At 59.9% G+C, this 21987-nt stretch overlaps 1 protein-coding gene across 2 annotated transcripts; it reads left to right on the top strand.

The window, feature by feature from the left end:
- The first annotated feature begins 512 nt into the window (after positions 1-512).
- Positions 513-21883, top strand: WIPF2 (WAS/WASL interacting protein family member 2). 2 transcript variants are annotated; one of them, XM_067312020.1, is made up of 9 exons: positions 513-577; positions 2187-2422; positions 14127-14251; positions 14827-14959; positions 15128-15247; positions 15736-16395; positions 18259-18468; positions 19068-19169; positions 20175-21883. In XM_067312020.1, exons 3-9 carry the CDS (start codon positions 14189-14191, stop codon positions 20213-20215), a joined length of 1329 nt encoding a protein of 442 aa, XP_067168121.1. In that variant the 5' UTR covers positions 513-577; positions 2187-2422; positions 14127-14188; the 3' UTR covers positions 20216-21883. The 2 variants fall into 2 exon arrangements, with proteins under 2 accessions (XP_067168121.1, XP_067168122.1); XM_067312021.1 differs by lacking the exon at positions 2187-2422 and having other exon boundaries at positions 527-577.
- Positions 21884-21987: the final 104 nt, after the last annotated feature.

Below are 21987 nucleotides of genomic sequence, written 5' to 3'. Positions count from 1 at the left end.
CGGGGGGGGCGGGTCACTCCCCCCGCCCCGGGGGGGTCCCCGTTACTGGCGGCGGGGGGGGAGTGTTTGGTCCTCGACCTTCCCAATATGGCCGCCACACACGCGCTGACCTCCCCAGCATGGTTGCCACGTAGGGTTCCGCCTGACCTTCCCAACATGGCGGGGAGGCAAAGCCGACAGCGGCAGACCGTCTCGGCAGCGGCAGCCTCCCGTCCCCGGCCGTGGCGAGGCCCGTCTCCGGGCACTCTGCTGAGGCTGCTACGCACCTTCCCTGCCTCGTGGGGCGCCCGCAGAGCGAGGCGCTCTCGCCGTGGTGTGACCTTCCCAATATGGCCGCCGGCACGGCGCCTATCGCCCAGCACGCCCTTCCCAGCATGGCTGCCCCACGCCCCTCCGCCGGCTGACCTTCCCAGCATGGCGCCGCCGCCCGGCCGCCCTTCCGCGTCCCTCACATCCGGCCCGGGCCGCGCGTGCGCATGGGGGGCGGCGGCCGCCATTTTGTTTGGCCGCGGCTGGAGGCCGGACGGCGGCTTGGGCCGCGTTTCCGGGTGCGGCGGGAGGAGGCCGCGGGCGGCGGGTGAGAGCGCGGGGGGATCCGGGGTCCGGGGCCGGGAGGGGGGAGGGAAATTGGGGAGCGGGGCTATGTGGGGCCTGTCGGCGGGCGGGGCTGTGTCCTGTGGGGCTGCTATGTGGGGTGCAGAGGGATGGGGAGGGGGTGTGGGGCCTGTGTGGGGTGCAGAGAGAGGGATGGGGTGAGGGTGTGGGGCCTGTGTGGGGTGCAGAGGGGTCTACGTGGGGTTCAGAGGGATGGGGAGGGGGTGTGGGGCCTGTGTTGGTGCAGAGGGATGGGGTGGGGGAGTGGGGCCTGTGTGGGGTGCAGAGGGGTCTACGTGGGGTTCAGAGGGATGGGGAGGGGGTGTGGGGCCTGTGTGGGGCGCAGAAGGGCCTGTATTGGTGCAGAGGGATGGGGTGGGGGAGTGGGGCCTGTGTGGGGTGCAGAGAAAGGGATGGGGTGAGGGTGTAGGGCCTGTGTGGGGTCTACGTGAGGTGCAGAGGGATGGGGACAGGGTGTGGGGACTGTGTGGGGTGCAGAGGGATGAGGCGAGGGTGTGGGGCCTGTGTGGGGTGCAGTGGGGTGGAGGTATGGGGGGTCTTGTTGGGTGGGGTGTGCGCAGGACTCGGTGGGGTGCAGTGGGGTTGAGTGCTTTGGGGCTGTGTGGGGTGGGAGTGCCTGTGGGTGCCGTGGGGCCCCCAGGGAGTGCAGTGGGGTGTGTAAGGTCGGCAGCGTTGGGGTGCAGTGGGGTGGATGTGGGCGCACTGGAATCTGTATGGGGCCTACTGTAGGGGGGGGTGCAGTGGGACTGGGGGAATGGGGTGCACTGGGGTCCTTTGGGGTGGCACTGGGCGCTTTGGGGTCTGTAAGGGTGGTTGCATTGGGACACGCTGAGGTTGTAGGGCAGTGTTTCTGGGCAGACATCGGTACAATCGGGAACATCTATACCGGGAGGGATGTTGGTGGAAGGGCACCGGCTGCAGCGCGTGTGGGGCTTGCAGGGTGGGCTCTGCTGCTGCGTGTGGCTCTGAGGACTCTGGGGAGAAGTTCCCCGCTCCTGTTTCTCTCTGGAGTCGTGGGAAGGTGTTTGTCATGTTCTTCCCTTCATCCCCACCTTGAAGTGGTGCCTCAGCTGCGCTCCCTGGAGGAGCGAGGACTCCGTACCTGCCCGGAGGCAGCCTCTGTGGGAGGTTTTGGGTGATCGGTTGCGCTCTTTTGGGGAAGCGGTGCTCCCGGGATCTTGCGGCCGCCCTGCGATGGCGTTAGGGTCAGGTCGCTCCTCTGGGCCCGGTGCTGGCAAACCGCAGTCTGAGCAGCCTCCGCCTACGAAAACCCCAGCGTGGGGTGACATATGGCTGGGCAGCAAAGTGCCCCAAGTGCCACCGTGGAGGCCGGGCTCTCCCTTCTGCTCTGGGTAAACACTGCCGCAGCTGCCTGTTCCCAGCCTGCCGGGCCCTTCCCCACCCACGTAGCCTTATGGAAGTGTCTGCGTGTGCCAGATACTGCCCAGGCAGCGCCCCGGCCTTCAGGACTGAATTCCTGCTGTGGGTTTAAGTCCTGGACCTCTCCGGAGTCTTGGTTCTAAGCAAACAAAATTAGTGGCTAATTGTTTTCTGCGTGTCCTTTGGGATAGAAGGAGAGCAGCGTCACTGGCACAAGCAGCCGCAGCCTTTCCACCTGCGAGGACTCAGCAGAATTGATATGGCTTGTTCCTGCCCTTGAGCGTGCTGCTGCTCCTGCCGTGGCTCTCCCAGACGGAGTTTGTGGCCGGCTCTCATCATTCCAGCTCTTTGTGCGCGAGGTCCTCGGTGTGCCTTGATGTTCTCAGCCGCAACGCAGAGAGGACCGCAGACGGGTTCGGGCTGCAGGGTACGTGTGCTGCGCAGGGACGAATCCTGCAGGCAGGCTGCCTGCGTGAGCTGTTGTGTCTTGACACCGCGTTTTCCCTTGTTGGCGCCCTGCTCCAGTTGTGGCATTGCTTGTTTTGCTGTTTGCCCTGTCACTAAGAAGCTGCTCTGCGTGGAGCCGTGAGGCAGATCTGGGCCGCAGTGAGCGGGCGCCAGGGCCCCCACCAGCGGGTGGAGAGGAGGTAGCAGACAGGGTGTGTGTGTGGGGGGGCACTGCGAGCCAGAGGCTGGAGTTTGGGTTTCCACAAGCCCAGTCCTCTACAGCTTTCTGCGAAATATGTTGCTTTTCAAGGACTGCTCAGAGCCTGCATTTTGGGGTGGGGGGAGCTGCCTTCCTTGAATCCCAGTCGCTGTTGACCGCAGCCCTGCTCTGCGCTACCCGCCGCTGGCTGAGCAGGGTGGGTGATCAGGCCGTGCCTCCTCCGCAGCTGTTTGGGACTTAGCAGGTACAGGGGCCAGTCGGGTGGGGTGCTAAGGGAGCAGATGTGAGTCGCCTCCTGATCAGCAGCTGATAGACGGATGTGAAGCACTCGGTGTCTCGTGACCGCTCTGCGTATGTAACTGCTGAATTTCCACATCCTGCTGTCAAGGTGAAGCAAAGGCTGGGGGCCGGTGGCCCTCCCGGCTGGCAGGAAAGAGGCGGTGGAAAGTTAACGACAGCAAACAGAGCCGGTGTGGTAGCGCCCTTGGGCCGGGTGGAGGCAGAGGTTTTGCATGAAAGTCATTTCAATGAACCGCAGTGGAGACTGTCTCCTGTGCTCTGGGCTGAGCAGGAGCGCTTGGAGAGGTGCCGTGATCCCCAAACCGCCTTGTTTTACCTTTGGCAGACTTGGCTTCGGATTGGTGTCTGCCTGGGCTGCTCTGGCCTGGCCCCATCTCTGTTGTGGAGTGTCGCTGCTCTGCTGATGGCTGCCAGAGAGGATCTAATCTAACTTGACTCCCATCTTTACTGCCAAAGGAGTCAGCTCAGTTTGCAGATGAGGTGTGAATCTGCCTGGCTCCGTGGTTTGGATGTGTTCTCCGGGGCAAACCTACCTGGCGAGCACATCTGCTGCCGTGGCAGGGTGTCGCATGTGCTGTTTTTCACAGCTCGGACGCCCGGGTTCATTTCTGCATGTTTCCGCTTATTGAGTATGTCGTGTCCCGTAGGTGTTGCGGCACCGTCGGTTCTGCAGAGCCTCCGGGGGGAAAACGGCCTCTCTTCACACCTCACGTGCGGTGCAGTGAAAAGTGCTAGCTTAACCTCTGGCGGGGGCTGCCAGGCAGCGGCTCCCCCTGCTCGCTGCCGCGTATTGAGTTGCTGCGCTGCTGGAACGCAAATACAGGGCCTATTTTCCCGTTGCTGCTCAGGGGCCGGGAGCACAAACCCCTCTTTGTGCCGAGCAGGGCGGCGTGTGGGGCGAGGGAGGGCTTGGCTCGGTCCCTCTGTGAACAAACGGGAACTGTTGGACCCGACGCTGCGGCGTGCCAAGCCGGGGTGCCATCTAGAGCGTACGTCAGTGCCCGGCGCGGAGACGTGAGCGTGACACGGAGGGGAGTATGTCTTGCTGGCACAAAATTGCCACCTTTACCATCTGGACCGCTGCCCAGCCGCTCTGTGTTCCTTTCCATTGAATTGGGTCCATTTGAATTAGTTTCTGCAACTAAAAGTAGGTCTGTGGTTCCACGCTGTTGCAGGCCAGCTGGTGACGCAGGCGTGTGAGTTTGCGAAGCTTTCGGGCTGCTGTGGCTGCAGGGTATTAGACCCTGAATTGAAAGTCACTGCTCAAGAGCGCAACTCTGCTGTTGGATTTTCTGCTCTTACTGAATCGGGTCTTAACGCGTTACCTCTGAAGTGACGCATGCCAGTCCCCCTCTCTGCGAATGCCAAGGTGACGGGGCATATTCCAGGTCAGGGCTCACTTCCCATTTTGCTTTGCTTTAAAGTGCTGTTGTCAAGGCGTTCTGGTCCTTGTCTGACCTACTTACTTACATCTGGCTGCTTGGAAGGAAGGCAGATTTGCTCTGCCAAAGAAGTAGCTTTCTGCTGGGAAGCAAAGGTAGGAGGAGGGAATTGGGGGAAAGTGCCCTCATAACGAGGGACTGAAGCGTGTTGGGTTTCTTCTGCTGGCTTTGCTAGGGCAGTTCTGGAATGAATGCTGCTCCCAGAGCCGTACTGCTGTTACTAGGTTGGTTCGCAAATTAAAAGGTCCTTTCCAGAGCCGAGCTGGTTTCCTCATCACTGATCTCTGGGGGACTGCAGTGCTGAGAGCTGAAACCTGCCGCAGGGTCGCTCACAGCAGGTTTGACCAGGGAGCTCTGCATGCTCGGGGGGGCTCGAGTGCCTCTCCGGGTGCCTTTCTGCTTCCCTTGGGCCAGACTCCTTTCCCTTCCGTGCTCTGGTTTCCCAACGCTGTAGCATCAGCAACCTTAGAAATACCCTGCAGGACTGGCTGTACCAGCCAGAGATGCTGCAGCTCTGTGCCCGGGGTGCAGACTCTCCCCCGGCAGCCCCGGGGTGGAGACGCCTTGGGAAGGATGCTCGCGAGGAGGTTTGCAGCTTTCCCATTTGGGATGGGAGCAAACAAGGTGAGTTGCAAATGCTGCGCACCAGGGCTCGCTCGGAGCGTGCCCTGCTCGTAGTCTGGGACGGGAGGGGAAGCGTGGGCATTGCGCCGGGCCTGACGCTTTGGGACGGCTGCGTGCTCTGATTCAGTACTGGCTCCCTCAAGTGTCCTTGTCAAATCCGACCTGCTGGCGCGGCGCTCCTGCGGCGACGCGCGCTGCCTGTGATTAGCCTGGGGCCTGTCTCTGCCTGTGCCGAAGCAGCCGGGCACCTTCCTGTGCGTGTGCCTGGGAAACGTGGACAGGGTTCGAGCTGGCCACGGCTGCCTCTGCCCTGGGCTGTGCCCTGCAATGACAGTGGGGTTGGGACACGCAGAGCCCTTCCCACCGGCTGAAAATCCTCCCCGAGGTGCTCTGAGTGCAGAGCCTGCCTGCTCAGAGCGTTCATCCTCCGCCTTGAGTGGGGCGGGAATCTCCCCCGGGTCTGTGCTGGGATCCGCTCCGTGCCGTGGCGACTGCAGTGGCGAGCTGGGACCCCACGCTCTCCCTGTGGGGCCAGCTGTGTTTTGGCCTGAAGACGCAGGGCTCAAATCCTCCCCTGCGCGGGCTGGAATCTGGGTCGTTTGCCTGGCGGTGCTCGTGCCTGTGCCCAGCGCTAATGCAGCCCCCTGCCTTTGGAAAAGCAGCGAGCAGCCGTACGCGTGTTACCTCGCCGCTTCGGGCGCTCGGGGTAGCTGGTGCGCAGGCTGCCGGAGCGTTGGGATTGTGTCTGCAAGGACTGTTCGACCCCTGTCTTCGATTCTCCCCATCTGTCACGCTCCATTACTAGATCACGTCTCCAAGCAAACTCTCCTTTTCCTCTGCACTGGCTGTATATTTGCAGCGTGTTTTTGGCACCTAGCAACCTAAAAAGCAGCCGAGTGTGGATCTGCCTGTGCGGAGAATTCGCTCTGACAGGGCTTGGCTCGATTTCACCCTTGGCATTGACACAGGCACTTCCTTCGCGCTCTTGCACCTACTGTAACGGTGGCTGTGGCGGTGACGGCCTGCGGGGCTGGACCCTCGCCACCTTCAACCTCGTGCCTGAGCACGGGCTTCGCGTTGCAGAGTCCACAGCGTCCGTGTGAACTGTCGGCTCTTCCAAGGTGGCAGTTGCTGCGACCTGGAGCCTCCCAGAGGGCTGCTGTGATGCTGGGGAGGACGGGACGTTCCTGTCAATGCGGAGGTTGCGCTGGTGGGACGAGCAGGAGGGCTCTGCACCCAGGCTGTAAACCGTTGTATTGATCTTGTGGCATAAATCAGGAGCATTTATGAAGTTTCTATAGCTTTAGGGCCCTGCACGAATATTAAGTGCACGTGTCCCAAAATAACACTTAAGTGCTGGATATTCTGTGGCAGCTTGTAAAGTTTTCTCCTAATTGCACTCACTGCAAACCTGGTTAGGGGAAAGATGCAATTTTTTCAGCCAATTAAAATTTTAAAAGCAATCAGCGACAGTTTTCCGAGTGACTGCTTCCTTTCTGTGAGGTCATTGTGGCTTTGGGGTGGTTTAGGGTAACTCTTCTGCAGTAGGGATTGCGCCGTTCCAGCAGGCACCTCCTAACAGCACGGAGTGACTTGCACTCTGGCTCTGTTATTTGCCCTGTCTATTCTGGATTACAAATTGGTGCATCTCTGCTTGGCCTTTGCCTAGGAAAACTCTGACAATACTTGGCTGGATCTTGTGGAACAGCAAGAGACCTCGCGCTCCGGCCTGGCTCTGCGCGTCCCTTCCAGTGCTGTTTCCCACAACTGGGCTCAGAGTAGCTCTTGCAAAAGAGTCGGTGCAGAAGGCAGAGGCTAGAGAGCAGCCAGGCCCCAGTGCCTCTGGCCTACAGCAAAGGGGACAGTCGTGGACGGAGCTGGAGGTGTCCCTGCTCTGTCCTGAGCATCCCCTGTAGCCTGATCAGCGAATGAAGAGGGAGGGAGCATTGCTAAACCTTTGAACAGTGAAGACCCGGCAGTAAATGGGAGACCTGGACAGGAAGCCGTGATGAGAGGCTTGGGAACACCCAATGGAGACAGAGCAGGGGAGCTGGGCATCTGGTGGAGGAGGCCTGCGGAGGCAGTGAGGCTCCATCAGCCCCTTTATTAGAGCACTGAGAGTCCCCCCTGGAAAGGCCTTCACCATCAAGGAGCCAGAGGAGGACAGCAAACGTGATGCCATTGGTCAGGAAAAAAGCTGTCCGTAATGGTGAAAATTCATATTTTTCATGAAAGAGTAAAGCAGAAAAGTAGGAGGAGGAAGAGAGTGGAGCTCTGCACCAGCAGTTCCCAGATAGCTCCACAGCGGGAGGGGACAGGCGACTCTGCGGGGTGCAGTGACAGCTGGCGTGTCCTGCCTGGAGCAGTGCCCCAGGCCTGGAAGCTGCCCTGGACGGAGCAGACGAGGCAGCTGGGGGAGAGGCGGCTTGGAGAGCTCAGGTTTGGAGAGGCGAATCCAGCCCCCTTGGGTGCCGGGTCACTGAGGTGAAGGACTGTAAACAGTGGAGGAGGGTGGCCAGTGGAGCCAGGAGCCCTGCTGAGGCATGGCAGGGTTTCAAGTGTGTTTAAGCTGAGGGTTTAAACACAGGCGAAGGCTGGTACGGAGGGAACCAGGATCGGAGTGGAGGCAGGAGGGGGAAGAGGTGAAGCTGGAGCTGGTCCTGCGGTTCTTTAAAGACGCACAATATTCTCCATCCAGGTTCCTAAGAACAGCAGACCTCGAAGCAGTGTTTTCATTTAGCTCATGGTTCTTCACCAGCTTTTTCTTCTTTTGTGGTTGTAACTGAACTTGCTGGACTTGTTCAGGGGTGGGAGCTAGGGGGACCTGGCAGAACACCAGCTTTTCTCCTAAAACACCTGCGCAACATGTTTAGTCTCATGATGCAGTGACCTCTTGTGCAGACGCTGCCTGCTTGGGCCTGTGCGCTGAGGAAGGACCGCCGCTCCGTAAGGGCACAGAGTCGGAAGACCCAGAAACGTTGCACCTTCAGTTCTGGCCAGCAGCAGCACTTTCACCGAGAGGGTGGGTCAGGTTGTGGCTGAGTGCTCGGATATTGGGGTGAGTCTGGAATCAAACCTTGGCACATGGGCTTGTTTTGAGAGTGTGGCCTTCAGCTGGGCCTGGTGGAATTTTTGTGCTTTTCCTGGCAGAGGGCTCTACCTGGGTGGTTTGATGCCCTTTCCTCCTGACTCAGACCTTCATTCAGCAGATGCTGAAGCAGCTGACAGCGTAAACTCAGGGGGGCAGACTGGAGCTGGATACTTGTTGACTGTTCCTGCGTAGTGCTGCAAGTGTCGTAAGCTCCGCGCTGTGGAGCGTCTGGTCCTGTTTTGCAGATAACTTTGCATGCTGTCGGTTTTGAATGACAGCCGGAAAAGCCACGAGTTCATTCAGTGCTGGTTACTCTCTGCTCATAGTGCTTCGGCTGCAGCAGCCTTGCAGAGCGGAGGACCGAAGGCGGATGCTTTACTGGGTCCGCGCTTGCCGCGCAGAGCGCCTCGAACGTGGCTGGTCAGCGCCTGCCTCTGAACTCGCCTGGCGTGTGTGTAAGTGGGCTCCCTCGGCCCTCAAAGGCTTTAAAAGGCTCTCGAAGGTGGCTGGAGTCTTCTCCGTTCCCCATCCTGCTCGGGGCAGCCCGAAGCCACGGAAGCTTTCCTTGCTCAGTCTTCCCAGATGTGCTTCTGAGCGTCCCCGGTTCTTGCTGGCTCTAGTTGGACGGACTATGCAGTCATCCACTGCAGCGTGCAGGCTTCACTTACCCTAGATGTTCAAAGAGTTGCTCAAGCCCTTGGTGACGGGGAAGGTGGGTCACTGGCAGTTGTTAAAAAGCCGTTTTTATCTGAACTCTAGACTACTAACACCAGGCTTGGGAGTCCTCTTTCCCTGCAGCAGGGTATTGTTCTCTTAGAGGCGTGGGCTGCGCGGCCCATTATGTTCTCTGCCGTGGGTCACAGCCGAAGCAGCCGGGAAGTCCCTGTGTCTCCCTCCGCTTCCTCCCCTTGGAACAATCGGAGATCTCTGGCAGCGAGAGCGGTGGTTCAGAGAAGTTCCTGTCAGGTCCCTTCGTGTGCCACCTCTGCCTCCCCGTCTTCCTCTCCCTTCTCGCCTGGCACATGGGACGGGGAGAGGCAGGGAAGTCTGCAGGCCCTTGTGGGAAGGGCTCTTCCTGCTCTTCCCTTTGCCGTAGCCTAATGTCAGGACACGATTCCTCGCTACTGATTAAATGTTTCCTCTGCCAAATGAACCGAGCTGAGCTTGATGGAAAGCTGTTAGCGTGTAGTCCGACTCCGGGGTCCCCTAATAGAGCAAGGCTCGTGGTAGCCGATGGGGAAGCCTCAGCTCCACTGAGGGCTGTGGAATTTGGCCCCAGGCATTAGAAACTTTGTGTTCACGGTTTTGTTAAAAACGCATTGTCAGTGACCGTGGGCTGTTAATAATTCACAGTGAACGTCTGAGTCCCGCAGGGCTGGAGCGTGTCTGTCTGTCTGCACGCAGAGATGCACCAGCTCTTCGAGACGCTCCAAATCGAGATGGCAGCTCGCTCTCCTAAAGCATTCTGATACGATTTTAAAAGCCTGAATGACCTTAAATTCTGCGATGGCTGTCTTTCAGGATAAATTATTTATGTTGCATCTTCAGTGCTGCCTAAGCCCTCGCTCCTCAGAACCAGGCAGAAATGTCAGGCTTCAGAGGACAGGCTCTGAATTTGGAAGGCTGCGCTCAGGATAACGAAGACTTGAGGGTTTGGATGGGAAGAGGTAGAAGAAAGAGGAGCCCTCTGCTGCGGGGGCGGGAGGGAGGGTGTTTTGAAAGGTCCAGCCTTGGAAGTCATCCCCGAACCGGTGCAGCCGCATTCTGCAGCCGACATCAGAGGGTTGGAAATTCCGCTTGATCTGCAGTTCAAAGCCGCTGCCTCCCTGAGGATGAAATGCTTCGTCTTGGGTTTGCAAATGCAGACTCGCCGCGGAAGCAGCGTAGCTGTGAAATACAAATCTGCCACAGTGCCCAAATCCCCCTGAAAAGCAAGGAAACACGCTCGTGGTGTCTGAAGGTCACTGCTGCATATCCTGCTTAAAAGAAAAAAACAAACAAAAAAAACACCCTTCACCTTGAGGGACGAGCAGAAACCAGGGCTGCTTTCTGCAGAAAGCATTTCATTTCCCTTTACAGCAAATATGGACTTGAAAATGCCTAAAACCCAGGGTGTGTGCTCCTGTTGCAGGTTTATCTGGGCACGGGCCTTTCAAGGCAAAGCTTATCTAGTTCCTGAAATCTAGGGGATCTGCTGGATGGTCCAGCTCGGTGCTGCAGTGTCACCTCTGAGAGCGCCGGGAAGTATGAATGGATGCAGTATTGTAAAATCAGGGCTGGGGCAAGTGCTGCTGGATGGGGGAAAAGCACGGAGGGGACTGTTTTGGTCTTTGCGACTCATCTGAGCTGGCTGTGCTACGCTTCTGGCTGAAGGACAGCAGCTGTTAAGCTAATTCAGCTTTTTTACAGGAGAGGTGGACTGCTGAGTATAAAGTTCTTGTTTTTTTAATAGTATTTTGGACCTGGCGTTGGCAGGGGAAACTCGATTTGCAGTGCTGCGGGACTGCCACAAGTCAGTGCTGCCGTAGGGCGCGAGGTGCCGAGGTAACGTGTCCTCTTTCCGCGGGTGGTGGGACGGAGGCTGGCTTCCGAGCAGCAGCTCTAAAAGCAGCTTTCTCCAGGGCCGCCTGGATTTTGGTAAACTCTCCTCCAGAGCGATGGCTTTGGTCTTCTTTCTTAAGCTGTCATCCTCCTGGTTTCCTCACAGCTTTCTTGTTTTTTTTGCCTTTATTTTAAAAGGAAAGCCGCAATGCAAATCTGCCCCTTCTGGCTCTGCTGAAGATGAGCTCTCTTTGCGCTTTGATCTAGAGGGTGTCTTTCACACTGTCCCGATTCAGGTCTTTTAAATCACTTTCCCTGCAACTGCAGTAAGCTGCTGCCGTGGCATATGGAGCTCTCAAACATTAAGATCTGGCTTCAGGAAAGAAGCCTTGGTAACGAAGAACAAAGGGAAAGAAATGCCGAGAGAAGCCGGCTGTCTGCGCGGCGGCGGCGTTTCGCAGGGCGTGCTTTCCATACGGCAGGCGCTAAACATTGAGGGTTGGTGAGCATTGCTGGGAGAACCCCCAATTTTTTTTTCTCGGAGGATTTAGCCTGTGTCTCCCTAATCTTTATCAGCTGTGCCTGTCTTTAAAATAAAGCCTAAATCTTTAATGTTTGTGAAGACAGACACAGATTACTCCAGCGTTCCCACCCTGAGGTTTCAGCTTTTCTCATGGTATGAAATAATCGGCACCCGCCATGTGCTGATTTTCTTTGGCTGAATTCGGTGCCTCCTGATTTTTGTTTTTCAATGTGACCTTTGCTGTTAATCCACAACCTGAATGGGGCCGCGTGCTGAAACGAAATGACCCGTTTGTCAGGGAATTCAGCTCCGCTTTATCCTCAAGCTGCTTTAGCTTAAACTCTTTCTCCCCCTCCTCTCTCGCTCTTCTAGGTCAGATCCTTTATTTGAATGCGGGTTTCAGTGCAGCAGTAGTTTCGAGGGCATGTTAGATGCAGGGAAATAATGACTCATGGCTTTCTCTGTAGAAATACCCCTCCTCCCCAGTCGGTAGTCGCACCAAGTCGCGTTTCTGGGGGATTTTCCCTTGCCGCTCAGCCTGACGCGGTGCTTGTGCGGTGGGCCGGCGGGGCAAAACGGATGGAAGCGAGTGGCGTGTTTCTGCTTCGGATTTGGTATTTACTCGTTTTCTGACTGTCAACAAGTCACCGCCTGTGCGCAGCGAGGTGATGGGTCGCTGTTGTGCCCCTCGCAGGAGTATCCAAATGCTGTCGGGCTCCCAGGGCAGCCTGTGGCTCGCAGCAAAGGGCAGAGCGGGGTGGGAAGTGACACTGCGTGAGTAACACGCTGGAGCGTAAACGTAGCTGGGAGCCGATGGGGCGTCTTTGTTCTCGTGGCTCGGGAGCGGAGGTGATGGCCTGCGGTCCTGGCACCGCTCCTGCGCCGGCCAAGGCCGGGGACACATGAGACCCAGTCGGGAGTCTCGTTACCTGGCACGTTTCTCAGCTGTAACTCCGCTAATTACCTTGAGCTGTTGGTGTTCAGACAAGACCTGGGCTCTCCTGCCCCGTCCCCTCCCGTGGGTTGTGCCGTGCCGTGCCGTCACGCTGTCCTCGGGACGTCACGGTCCGCTCTGGCAACAGCTTGCCCAGTCCCAACCCCGGGGACGTGATCTCACAGCGGGATGGGAAGGAGCACCGGGGAAAAGAGCTCCTGTCGGAACACGTCCCAGGCAGCGCCTGCAAATCCCAGACTGGTACGTTATGAACCGTCTCTGATCTGCACTGGTGGGAAAGGTACAGTCTGCGTGGGTTTGCCGGGCTTCACTCCAGTCTGTGGAGCGTACTGGCTTTGAGGGAGAGTTGGCAGTATAAGGGGCTGGGGGGGAAACAGCTTGACATTAGTTCCTCTTCTGGGTGAGGCCTTGAGCTTGGTCCGGAGCAAAATAACACAGCACGTGTTGGAGGAGAAGGTGCATTTCTGAGAAGTTTGGAGTGAGGTGGCTTCTCTGGCGAGGCGGGTGAGGGTCCTTTGAGTCATGGGAGTGGGAGTAGTTTGTCTGGCAGAAAGTGAGTCTCAGAAGGGATCTGAGTTTTGATACCCGATACAAACCCTTTCAAATGTCACGGGCACCCAGCTTTTGTTGCCTGGGTTATGAAGAAACTTTCACTGTAGCGGTAAGTGTATTTGTGACCTCTGCGGTCGCATATCCTGGAGATCAGGGATCAGAAATCTAGAGGCTTTAAATATGAAACTAGTTCTTACCAGGCATTAGTGTTGTGGTCCCCTTTAATGTTCAAGGAACTGGATTCCCTAAGGAAAAGAGCTCTGTGGCTCTGGAGCGGGGCTTTTACCCCTGCCTCTCAGTCTGCTCCAAGCACTCGAAACTCCCACGGTGGCGAGCGAGGCCTCCAGTCACCACATTCCTATTCCCTTAGCCGGTGCTGCCGGGATGGCCCTACCTGCAAGGCTGCTGTCAGAGACACGAGCCTGCCAGGGGCCTGTCTTGTGATCGCCTGGTGATTCAGGCTCTTCTTCCTGTCCCCGCTTCCTCCATTTAAGCGTTCGGTTTCTGGTACCGATCTGAGCTTCTGCTGGGTTGTGCGGAGCCCAAACGGCAAAGGGCTGCGCTGCTTTGGAGCCACTCTGGGTAAGTCACGGCGTGGGACAGCTTTATTTCAGGCTTGTAATCAGATGGATCGAAATGTAATTAGATTGATGTTAGGAAAGTTTGTTTTGCTGCCTGCTCACAGAGACGCCGTCAAAGGGAGCTTTGGAGTCACAGCTGTTAAAATTAAGCTAGATGTGGAGCACAGTCAGCCTTCAGAGCATTGGGAGTTTATCAAAATTAGATCCAAGTGGGTTTTGAAAATCTGGCTTATCTGTCAGGGCTGTTTGGGGATGGGAAAGTCTCTCCTTGTGCAAACCATAGGGCAGCACTGAATACCTTCTCATCTGTTTTCTGCTTGGTAATTTGTGTGGCAGATTTAACTACGTTTACAGCTAGAGGGGCCTACCGGGGACGCGTACCAGGGTTAGCCCTTGATTTGTGCTGATGAGCATTGACTTTGGGGCCCTGTCGCATTTCCACGTGAGCAGCCTCCTGCTGTGGGTAAAGAAGCTGGATTGATGGCGCCGAATTAGCTTAGCCGAGTTCTCTCCCAAGTGAGGCCATCGGGTGAAAAATGTCCCGGGTCTCGGCTGCCTGGCAGCTCTGGCTCAGCCGCAGGCCGCGTGGCCCTGGCCCCGGGAATTGGGGAACTGCGGCCCCTGTCGCGGGGCGTTGGAAGGACCTGGCTGCCCTTTGGAGCCAGCCGGGAGAGGGCAGCCTGGGCCGACGCGCCGGCTGCCCTGCCTCTGCCCTGCCTGCGGGGCTGCGGGGACTGCGGCCGCCCTGAAGTGCTGCTCCAGCTAAAGGGCCCGCGCGCGCTGTCCTGGGGCCGCTCTTCTCCGTTGCTGGCTTTCCCCTCGGTCCCTGACCCTTTCCTTCCTCCCTTCCCGCAGGTATGAGTGACGAGGCTCGCCCTGAGCACTGAGCAGCCGGAGCCGCCGGGAGCCGGGCCAGGATGCCGATCCCTCCGCCCCCCCCGCCGCCGCCTGGCCCCCCGCCGCCTCCCACCTTCAGTCAGGTAAGAGCCTTCTCGCAGCCCCACAGCTTCTGGCCCCTTCGCGTGGCCCGGCTGGCGCTAGGGTGGCCTGTGTCCACGCGGTGCTTCTGGCTCAGGTCCCCTGTGCTGTGTGGCTGGACCTCCTGGAGCCCAGCCTGGTGAGAGCCTCTGGCAGCTCGTGAGCTGTGCCTCAGTTTCCCATACAGCAGAGTGTGTGCAAGGGAAGGGGCTGCACGCAGACCCCATGGTGCCTCCGGACTTTCCTTTTGCATTAGTACCTCTTGCTCCGTGACGACTCCGGAGGGAGAGCAGGGGACTTGTCGTGTGGCTCTGAGCTGCGCCTTGGCCATAGGTAGGATGGGGTCTCCACCTCATCCTGCGGGATGGTGGTGTAGGACTTGACTCCTGGGGCAGCCAGGTTGCTCCATCCTGAAGAGACGTCTTGGAGAACGCTGTTTCCTGGCAGATGGTCAGGCTGCCTGTTGGCTCAGCAGAGTGGGGTGCGGGACTGGGAAGGTGGAGTCGGGTAGTGCTCTGTGCACTGGGGTATCTGTACGCACACACAAAATTGCTGCTAAGCTGTTTCTTGTCTCCAGGCGAACACAGAGCCGCCAAAATTGAGCCGAGAGGAGCAGCGGGGGCGTGGGGCCCTCCTGCAGGACATCTGTAAAGGGACCAAGCTAAAGAAAGTGACACAAATCAATGACCGGAGCGCACCAATCCTGGAGAGTGAGTACCTGCCTGGCATGTCCCTGGGATGCTCTCGGCTTCTCTGAGCCCTGTGCTGGTGCTGCCATGGCCTTCAGGATGGCTTCTTGGCTTCACTCGTGTCATTTGCAGCGGCTCCCGCTTGGAGGAAGCTGGTAACACTTAACCCCTCTGCCTCTCTCTTTCCAGAGCCCAAGGGTAGCGGAGGCGGCAGCTACGGTTCTGGCTCAGCTGCGATCCAGCCAAAAGGAGGCCTCTTCCAAGGTGGTGTCCCCAAGCTCAGACCCGTAGGAGCAAAGGACACCTCAGGTAATGGCCACGTGACTGCTTTGCCCTGGGGAGATCCCTGAGCAGGGAAGGGTTGAGGATCTTGCTGTGTTTGCCTGGGAGTTTCTGCTGGCTGCAGATAGGGACCCCAAAACAACACCCCACATGTGGCCGCAGGCAAGCTGTGTTCTCTCTGTGCTGTAGCGTCCGCATGGGAATAATCCCTTCGGAGGGCCTGGGAGTCGTATGTGTTGTTGAACGTTTCTGTCTGCTGTTTTCTGTGGCAACCTGCCTTCCAGCAAGCCAGAGAGCGAATAGCAGTGGTGAGAGAGGAGCTGTGTGTGGTTGAGAGCGGTGCCAGCTCCCTGCCTGTGCCAGACAGCGTTCCCCGAGGTCTGGTCCTTGTCGGCAGAGTGGGCAGGCTGCCCCACGCTGTGCGCAGGCTCCGGGACGAAGCCTTGTCCGTCGCTCTCGCTGATTCCCAGCCCGCGCTGGGCCTGGCAAGTCACTCTGCTTTCCTTGTACTGCAGACGGCTCCAGTAAGCAAACGCTGCAAGTCCCCGGCTCCAGAGCAGCTGCCCCCAGGCCCCCGGTGCCCGCCAGCAACAGCCGACCTCAGGATGATTCTGACAACAGCCGGGCCTCTCCGCCGGAGCTGCCGCGCATGCAGAGGCCCTCCCTGCCGGACCTCTCCCGGCCCAACAGCGCCGGCAGCACCGGCATGAAACACAGCTCGTCCGCGCCGCCGCCTCCCCCGCCGGGCCGCCGCGCCGCTGCGCCTCCCGCCCCTCCTCCTGCGCACGGCGCCAAGGTGTCCTCCTACAACCGGGAGAAGCCCCTGCCGCCCACGCCGGGACAGCGACTGCCCGTGAGCAGGGACGGACCCCCCGCCCCGCCACCCATCAAGCCCCCTCCCTCCCCGGTCAGCATCCGAACGGGGTCGGGAGCTCAGAGCCAGTCTCTCGCCCCGCCGCCGCCCCCCTATCGGCAGCCCCCGGGTGTCCCCAACGGCCCTTCCAGCCCCATCAACGAGTCTGCCCCGGAGCTGCCGCAGAGACACAACTCGTTGCATAGGAAGACGCCGGGCCCCTTGCGGGGTCTCGCGCCGCCACCGCCTGCTTCAGCCTCCCCGTCTCTCCAGAGTAGTCGTCCCCCTCCGCCGGCTAGAGACCCCCCCAGCAGAGGAGCAGGTAGGAACCTTTTGCTCTTCTAGTCCCGACTCCTTTGCACCCGAGACCGAGAGCAGCCGTCGTGGGTCAGACTGGGGCCGCCTGCCCGCGGGGGTGGTTTGATGGCTGGCAGGAGAAGAGTCAAAGCCGGGGCACAGCAAGGTTTCTCCTGCACGTGTCAGTCGGTGTAGGGGTTGCCTGAGCCAGAGGCAGTGTCTGGACTGTCATGTTCAATAGATGTCCCTGGTCATGTCCTCTGTTTATCCAGTTCCTTTCATGCCTGTTGTTGGTGACGGGTTGTGGCTTGGCAGCTCTTGCACATGAGGTTGATGTGTCCTCCTGGGGGCTGGAGCCTCCCCCTGAGGTGGGAGAAGAGAATATAACGGAGCTGGAGACGGGCCTGTGCTGCCGGTTCTCCCCTGAGCTTCCTAGATGTCACCGAGGCAGGGACGGAAAGCTGCGGCAGAGCAGGGAGAAACGTTTCACCTGGCTGTGCAGCAGGGAGAGCGTCTAGCACAACGCAAACTGCTCTGCCCTCTTTGTGGGCATCGCGGCCGGTTTCAGCACTAGGTGGTTTGAAGGACAGCTGGCGCTAAAGGCTCTGTCGCCTCCGATGCAGGTGCTGGGATTTTGGTGTCAGGCACCCGGAGGGAGCCAGGACATCCCATCTGGCCCCCTGGAAAGGAAGGCAGCACATTCCCGTGGCAGATGCCGCTTGGGGAAATGTCTGAGCTCCCAGAGGTTGCCCGTATGCCTGTCTCGTTGCTCCCTGGGTGACTCGGTGGAGGCTGCTTGCCGTTCCCCCCGTGCACGGAGCGGAGCGGGAGCGTGTCGCACTGCTGGGCCTGGTGCCGGCTTTGCCCCGGTGCCCCCTGCACGCTCCTGGGCTCCGCGTCCAGACCGCAGCTCCCGCCTGGTCCCCTGCCAAGCCACTCTGTCCTTCCGGCCCTGCCAGAATCCCTCCACTGAGTTATGGCTGGGGATCTGCTGTGTGTAATTAGGCTAATTAGGAGCGTGAACCACCACTGTGCGCTGGTGGGAGGCTGGGCAGGAGCGAGAGGCGGGTCAGAGAGGCTGCGGGCCCCGTCAGCGCTTTGGGAGCCTGCGCCTGGGTTCGTGGTGTTGCCTCCCTGCCGTGGCAGGTGATGTCTTGCCTCCGCGTGGAGCCTGCTGCCCTCGACCCCTGGCGCGTGCGTGCTTATAGCAGCCCTCGGATCCTCCGCGGTGCGGAGGGCGACCTGTGTCTGGAGGCGCCGGGCGGCCCTGCCTTGCGGGGACTGTGCTGCGCGTGGCTGCGATGCGCTGGCAGCAGAGCCGCAGGGTGCTTTCTGGTAACGACACGGGTTTCGGGGCACAGGGCTCGTGCCGGTCCTGTCCTCCAGGGCAGCGCGTGGCTGGCCGAGGCGGGAGCTGGCAGCCGTGCTCCCCTCCCCGGGGAGGCTGCGGGCTGGGGGCGCGCGAGGGCCAGGGCAGCCTGCTCGGGGCGGGCTGGCCCGCACGGCCCTGCGCCCTCGCGGCTCCTCACCTGGTCCCCGTTCGCCGTGAGCCAGGAGGTGGCTGCGGGGCCAGCTGGCCTCGGGTGCTGGCTGCGCTTTGGGCAGGCGCCTGGCAGGTCCCGCCGCAGCTGACGGGGAGGAATGCAGATGTCAGGAGCGAGCAGGAAATCTCTGCTGGACGTGAGCTAGGAACATCCCCGGGCCGCAGTGCTGGCTGCTGGCGCTCTCCAGCTCAGCAGCTGGCCTGGAAAGCTACCTTGGAGGGTGTCCTTGGCCCCGCTGCCGAGGGGAGGGTTCGCCCTAGGGATGCCTCGTCTCGGCAGGCGGCGGCTGTCCTCCACCCTGCCCGCCGCGGGCTGCGGCGCTGCTGACATGGGTTTCCTTGCAGCCCCGCCGCCCCCGCCGCCGATGCTGCGTAACGGCGGGCGAGACGCCCCGCCGCCCCCGCCTCCCTACAGGCTGCATGGCTCCACGGAGCCCCCGAGCCGAGGGAAGCCGCCGCCGCCGCCCACGAGGACGCCGGCGGGGCCGCCGCCGCCGCCCCCGCCGGTGAGGAACGGCCACCGGGACTCCATCTCCACCGTCAGAGCTTTCCTGGGTGAGTGAGGCCGCGGTGCGCGGCTGTTTGGCTGCGGATGCGGTTGTTGGAGGCCCTGCGCAAACACAAGCGGAGTGCTGCTCTGCGGCAGTCGGCGAACCTTGGGTGAGCCCGCGCCTGGCAGCAGAGCTGGCTCCCCGGGGGCCTGTGCCGGCGCTGGGGGAAGGGACTGAGCTGGGACTGCCCCTGCGTATCCTCAGGTCGTATGTCCCAGGGAGAAAAGAAACCCTGCATGTGGATGTGCCGCCCCTTGCTACCTCCCCAGCTGCTAACGCGAGCGGCGCAGAGACCTCTCCTTCGGCAGAGGAAGCTGGGGGTTACGGAGCTGAGAGGGGAGGGACAGGGCAGGATGCTCCTGGGGCTGCTCTGTCCTGACTTGGCACTGGGGCTGGATCCAGAGGCACGAAGGTCCAGGCTTACATGCTCATCAGTGACTGCTATTCTCACACGGGGTGGAAAATTGGGAACAGGAGGAACCCCAGGAGTTCCTGTAGGCCAGGCCCTGGTGTGCAGTGCTGAGCCCTTCGGGCAAGGTCGGCTTTACTTGTGCTCCTTCAGAGCCACCCTCCCTGACCCGCTTTTTCCCCCCTTCTCTGCAGATGACTTTGAATCCAAATATTCCTTTCACCCTGTCGAAGACTTTCCAGCCCCAGAAGAGTATAAATACTTCCAGAGGATCTACCCCAGCAAAACAAACAGAGGTAAGGGAGGAGGCAGCCCGCTGTCCTGCGTGGCCTGGCTCCCCTCGAGGGTGCTGCTGGTGGCAGGAGCTGACGGCGATGGAGCCGTGGCCACCTGCTGTCCTCTGCGTCAAGCCAGGCAGGGTAGAGCATGCGAGGAGGCTGTGCTGGTGCTGCTGCTGAGCCACCCTGGGCCATGGCTTCAGGGGCTCTCCTAATCCTTGGCTTTCTCTGTGCAACAGCATGGCCCTGGGGTCTGCACGCACTTCTCGGGGCGCTGAGCCCTCAAGGCAGCCTGCGTCACCCGGGGTGGCCCCGGGGATCTGGGCTGTGAGGATGTCCTATCCCCACCTGCCCTCTGAGCCTGGGCACAGAAGCGCCTTAGGGCTTGTTCCTGGCCTTTGGTGCTGGAGCAGTTATAAAAGGACTCCAGCAGCCGGCCCTGCGGCTGAAATGCTGGTATTAGGCAGGCAGTGGAAGGGTGAAGAGCCTCTGTGCAAGTGCTGTAACAGGCCAAACTGAGAGGCCCTGAGCCAAAAGTGCTTGGATCCGACACTTACGGGAGCCGGTTCCTCTCCCAGCACAGCCCAAAGTGCCCTTGCTGTTCTGCTGCTGCGAGTCAGCCCTGCAGATCCAGGAGGAGAGACTCGAGGGAGAACGGGATGCTCGTTTATTTTTAGAATGATAAATGTTTAATGTGGATTTGAAAAGCCCCGAGCTTTCCGTGCCTGCTGCAATGGCTGGTTCTCGAGTCACAAATCCCAAGCTCCGGGCCTCTGCGGGGAATACGAGCGGGGAGAGGGCGGCAGCGTGGGCTGACGCGAGGGTGTGGAGGAGGGTAAGCAAACGTGCCAGCTGCTGCTCTGTTAACCACCGAGGCGGCGATCCTCTGAGCTGGCCCTGGCAGCCAGCGAGGAGGCTGGGGAGAAGCCGACACGCGTTAGCGGTGCCGGGCACGCTGCCCCGGCGGCTGTGCCGGCAGTGTCCGCGCCGGTTCTGGTTTCAGTGGACTTTCTTGTCTTGCAGCTACCCGTGGGGCCCCCCCTCTGCCTCCCATCCCCAGGTGAAAGTGAGCCGCGCAGGCAGGTTGTTCCTGAGCGGAGATACGGACCTCCTTCCCCTTCCTCAGATGGATCCTCCCCACCTCCCTGCCCCCTAGGAACCTGCATGAGAAACTCCCAGCATCTTTGGTTTTCCCAGCTGTGCAAGGAAGAGCAGATAACCCCAGCTCAGCTGTCTCCGCCAGCCCACCTTCATCTATGCATCTCACCCTGGACTTGGTGACCTTGCTGGCAAGCCCGGATGGGTCCTTTCCTCCGCTCGCTCGCCGCAGATCCTGGGATGCGTCAGGACGGCGCTTCTAGCTGTGGTCCGGGCATCCGGGCACGAGAACTTGGGGCAGACGCCGAACCACGCCGAGACCGGCTGAGGGCGTTGGGACCAGAACCGACTCGGTGCCCCGTTTTCCTCTGGGCTAGGGCAGGCTGAGGGTGTCGTGTGGGCTTGGAAAGGAGCTGGGGTAGGTCAGATTTGCAGAGGGGTACAGGAAAAGGGGCGTCTCTGCGAGCGCTCCCTCTGGGACACTCATGGACAGAAATGCTGCGTATTAATCCGTTAAGCTAACAGTGAAACGAGGAGGAGCAAGCAGGATGTTTTGTTACCCAAACACAGCAGATTGCTTTTTTGCACAGAAACCAGTGAAGGAGCACGTGACGATCGGGACCATCCAGAAAGAGCCTGACGGCGCTGGGCTGCGCAGCCCGTGCCGCGGGGAGGCTGCTCTGGGCAGGGACCGATCCGCAGCCATGAGCAGGGATGGGGAGCCGGGGGCCGCGAGGCAGCTCGGCGGGGAACCCGCAGCCTTCCCTGCTGCTCTGCCTCCGCGCTCCCGCCTGGGGGATGTTCCCCGCGGCTGCACGACCTCCCTCGGCCGTGCCCCGTCCTCGCGCGGGAGCAGTCCGGCGGCGTTTCCCCCCCTCGCGTGCCGCAGCCGACGCGGCGGGATGGGACGGGACTCCAGCCCCTGCCGGCGTGTTTTGACCCGGTGGAGGAGGGAGCCGGGAGCCCCGCGTGCCGCGGGAGCCCTGCTTTTAACGCTGAACTACCAAGCGGAGCATTTTAACAGGAAGACGCTACTCATCGTCCGTGGAAGAAGCAGAGAGACGCAGGGTTTTGCTTTGTTCCGTTTTTGTTATTTTTTTTCTTTTTACTGTGAGGGTGGAGAGCGTTGGGGGGGTGGGAAGGGGCCCGTGCCGGGGTGCGAGGAGAGCGGTGCCGGGCAGCCTGGCCCGACCGCGCCGGCGCCGGGGACCCTCGTCCCTAGCTGACGTTTTGCCTTATCTACACTACTTCTGTCAGACTGTCGGTACCGGGCTGGTTTCTCTGTGTATTTACTCGCAGTACTGGGGTGGGCTTTACCTTAATCATAGTTACTGATCTATTTTGTACGTTGTAAAAAAAGCTTGTAATATAGGAGGAAGGTGGGCTTGTTGCAGGTGTACTAAACCCCTCACCTTTAACTGCTATATATTTTTTTTTTCCTATGACGACGGAAACTTGCCCTTTGTGGGGTGGCGCCGGGCAGCACTCGTGTTGAGGGACGCTGCCTGGCCCAAGGAAGCCTCGGCTTCGGTGGGGTTCGTTTCCCCCCCCGGAGGACGAGCCAGCCCCGCGCCGCAGCCAGGGGAGGAGTTTGTGCACTGTGCCGTTTTGTTTAAATAAAGGAAAAAAAAGGTTCTCCTTGTACCGTTGGCTCCTATGCCCAGCCTGGAAGCGCAGGGGGCTTTTTTAAGAGGGAAACAGAATAAAAAACCAATAAGCTTGAAATCGCATTTAAATA

The sequence above is a fragment of the Apteryx mantelli genome, chromosome 28, assembly GCF_036417845.1.
Source record: "Apteryx mantelli isolate bAptMan1 chromosome 28, bAptMan1.hap1, whole genome shotgun sequence".
Classification (NCBI taxonomy): domain Eukaryota; kingdom Metazoa; phylum Chordata; class Aves; order Apterygiformes; family Apterygidae; genus Apteryx; species Apteryx mantelli.
Note: the sequence above shows the minus strand (reverse complement) of the source record. Positions and strands in the feature narration are given on the sequence as shown.

Coding starts and splice junctions, on each gene's coding strand:
- WIPF2 (XM_067312020.1), top strand. CDS start 14,189: ATGCCGATCCCTCCGCCCCCCCCGCCGCCGCCTGGCCCCCCGCCGCCT. Junction 14,960..15,127: donor GAGCGCACCAATCCTGGAGA/GTGAGTACCTGC, acceptor CTCTCTTTCCAG/AGCCCAAGGGTAGCGGAGGC. Junction 16,396..18,258: donor CCCCCCCAGCAGAGGAGCAG/GTAGGAACCTTT, acceptor GTTTCCTTGCAG/CCCCGCCGCCCCCGCCGCCG.